Here is a 2,359-nt window from a genome sequence, read left to right on the forward strand (position 1 = left end):
GGAAATATATTTCCGATATATTTTTGTGTACTTTCAGCATTTAAATTGGTGTTAAGAATTTCTAAACACTGAATAAATTATATATTAATAACTGTATGTGCATTGTATATCTCCTTTATTCTTGTGAAATTTTTGTCATGCACTACAATTACTTGTATTTCATTTAATATTTATAGATATTTGTTCTATCTTTATTTATAGGATCTGGACTTAGTTCTTCAGAAGAAGGTGTATTTTGTAGGTAATAGGTTGACTCTTGCTGACATTAGTATCTACTATGGTCTTCACAGAATCTTTGTATGTATCTTTTTCATTAATAGGAATAGTATGATTGACAATAGTTATATAATACCTCATATTTTGGTTTTAGTAAATATGTTTTTTCTTACATTATATTTGTGCATAATCAAAAAACAACAATACTACTTACATTATAATAATGTCTATTATTTCAGTTTTGATTAAAGCTTAAAATCTGTTGTTTTTCATAGTTTTCATATATATTTAAACTATTAGGAACCATTAAGTAAAATATATATTTATATTAATATCTTTTGTTAATATATATTCCTCAAAAAGATTTGTAACAGATATTTGTAAAGTAGTTGTTTTTTGTACATATATGTTTTTAAACTTAATCCACTGACTGCTGATTTGCTATATAAGGTACAGTTTGCCTTGTCAGTTGAATGAGAGTGTGCTGTATACAGTGTATGGCTCGAAAAACTCCACTCGCATTTATAACAGTGAAAAGGTTAATTGTTTTAGTGAGATGATAAGGTAGTGATAAAACTATGTAATATATTTAACTCTAATGTTAAGCTTAACAGTGTTGGCAATAGATTATTTGTTTCCAGCCCCCCAGTGGCACAGCGGTAAGTCTGCAGACTTACAACACTAGAAACCGGGTTTTGATATCCGTGGTGGGCAGAGCACAGATAGCTTTGTGCTTAACTTCAAACAGACAAAATGATTATTTGTTTCCAGTCCCCAGTACTTAAGAGTAGTATAGGTGTTAATTGCTCACAGTATGTCAAGTTTGATAGGTGCAAGTGGGTTTTATTTGGCAACTTGGGACTGGAATGTTCTCTTTTTACATCACAGTCAATTAGTTTATTGATTGGATGATGATGTTAAACAGGCCAGCAAAATTCTGGAATTGGATATGGTGGTGACAGGAAGTTCCTACAGTAACGGATAGCATAAGCAATCGAGGTAACAGGTGCATACCAACTAGTTTTTCCTATTTCATATTTAATAGTGAATGTTGTCTTAGTTTGGAATTCTTGAGTAGATGCAGAAAGAGGTATGACTGGCTTGATCTTTGCATTTACCAATACATTTTATTGTGTTCTTTTCCACCTTTATGATCTTGCTTTTATATCTTCCTATACTTCTTCACAAAATTATAGTCAGTACTGCCATTTTGTATTTTGTTAAAGTTTGTATGTACTTCTTCATTCTTACTATTCTAATCTCTCTGTACATCTCTAGTAACTTCATTGACCCTCTCTTCAATCTGATTTATTTTTATTCTTAATTATTTTTTATATATCATGTCTCTTTCTTTTCCCATCTCAGTATGTTTCAGTATTTTGCTGTTTCAAAATAATACACTGTTGGCTCACTTTGCACTAGATATTGCTTTGTACAAAATAATGGCTAATTTTATACCATGATAATCTTATTGGACTCTTTCTTTAACAAATGCAAGTAGAATGTGCTGATAAGTTTACATCACTTTTTTTAAATTTAACATCTGCCATAAAGAATCCACTTGTTTGAGTATCTAAATGTAGTTGTGTGCATTCTTTTAATCACCATATGATTTACTGGCTCCATATAGTTGTGTTCATATAATATCATAAACCCAATTCAAAGAATTAAGTTTATGTAACTTCTGTTAACCCTCTTTCCAAGAGCATAATTTTCTGCATATGTTACAAGGTTTTAAGTGAGTTACATTCAAAATTTAAATACCAATGAATAGAAACATAGAAACATAGCTAATAATCAATTTCTTAATAGTATATAAGTTGTTATTTTATAAGGCAATATATTATAACACAATCCTGAATTCCCCTAATGTGAGAATTGTGGCATTTTTTCTCTAGGTATCCTTTCTTCTCTAATTTATTTACTACCCCTCCAAGAAGTACAAAATTTAATGTAAATTACTCATAATAATGTCGTCATTGCTCAGGCAAAGCATAATTTTCATAGCTTTCAATCTTATTTGGTTACAGAGCCATCAAATAGGAAATCAGACCCCTCTTGCCACATCCAACTGTCACATCCTTTCTTTCAGAAATTACCAGTGGTTTTTCTCTCCGTCATTTAATACTATATTACTTATAAC

The 2,359-nt window shown here is 30.1% G+C and overlaps 1 protein-coding gene across 2 annotated transcripts in view; it reads left to right on the forward strand.

Moving 5' to 3' along the window:
- Window positions 1–2,359, forward strand: part of LOC106473420 (eukaryotic translation elongation factor 1 epsilon-1-like) — a 42,388-nt gene that overhangs the window by 26,147 nt on the left and 13,882 nt on the right. The window contains exons 4-5 of one of the 2 annotated variants that reach the window (XR_002613710.1): window positions 202–297; window positions 1,142–1,215. Coding sequence is in view for 1 of the 2 variants with exons in the window: in XM_013934101.2 (XP_013789555.1) it covers window positions 202–297 (96 nt within the window). In the remaining variant the exon portion in view is untranslated. The remainder of the gene's footprint in view (window positions 1–201; window positions 298–1,141; window positions 1,216–2,359) is intronic. The other variant, XM_013934101.2, reaches the window with a different exon arrangement.

Source organism: Limulus polyphemus, unplaced genomic scaffold (genome assembly GCF_000517525.1).
Source record: "Limulus polyphemus unplaced genomic scaffold, Limulus_polyphemus-2.1.2 Scaffold6159, whole genome shotgun sequence".
Classification (NCBI taxonomy): Eukaryota; Metazoa; Arthropoda; class Merostomata; order Xiphosura; family Limulidae; genus Limulus; species Limulus polyphemus.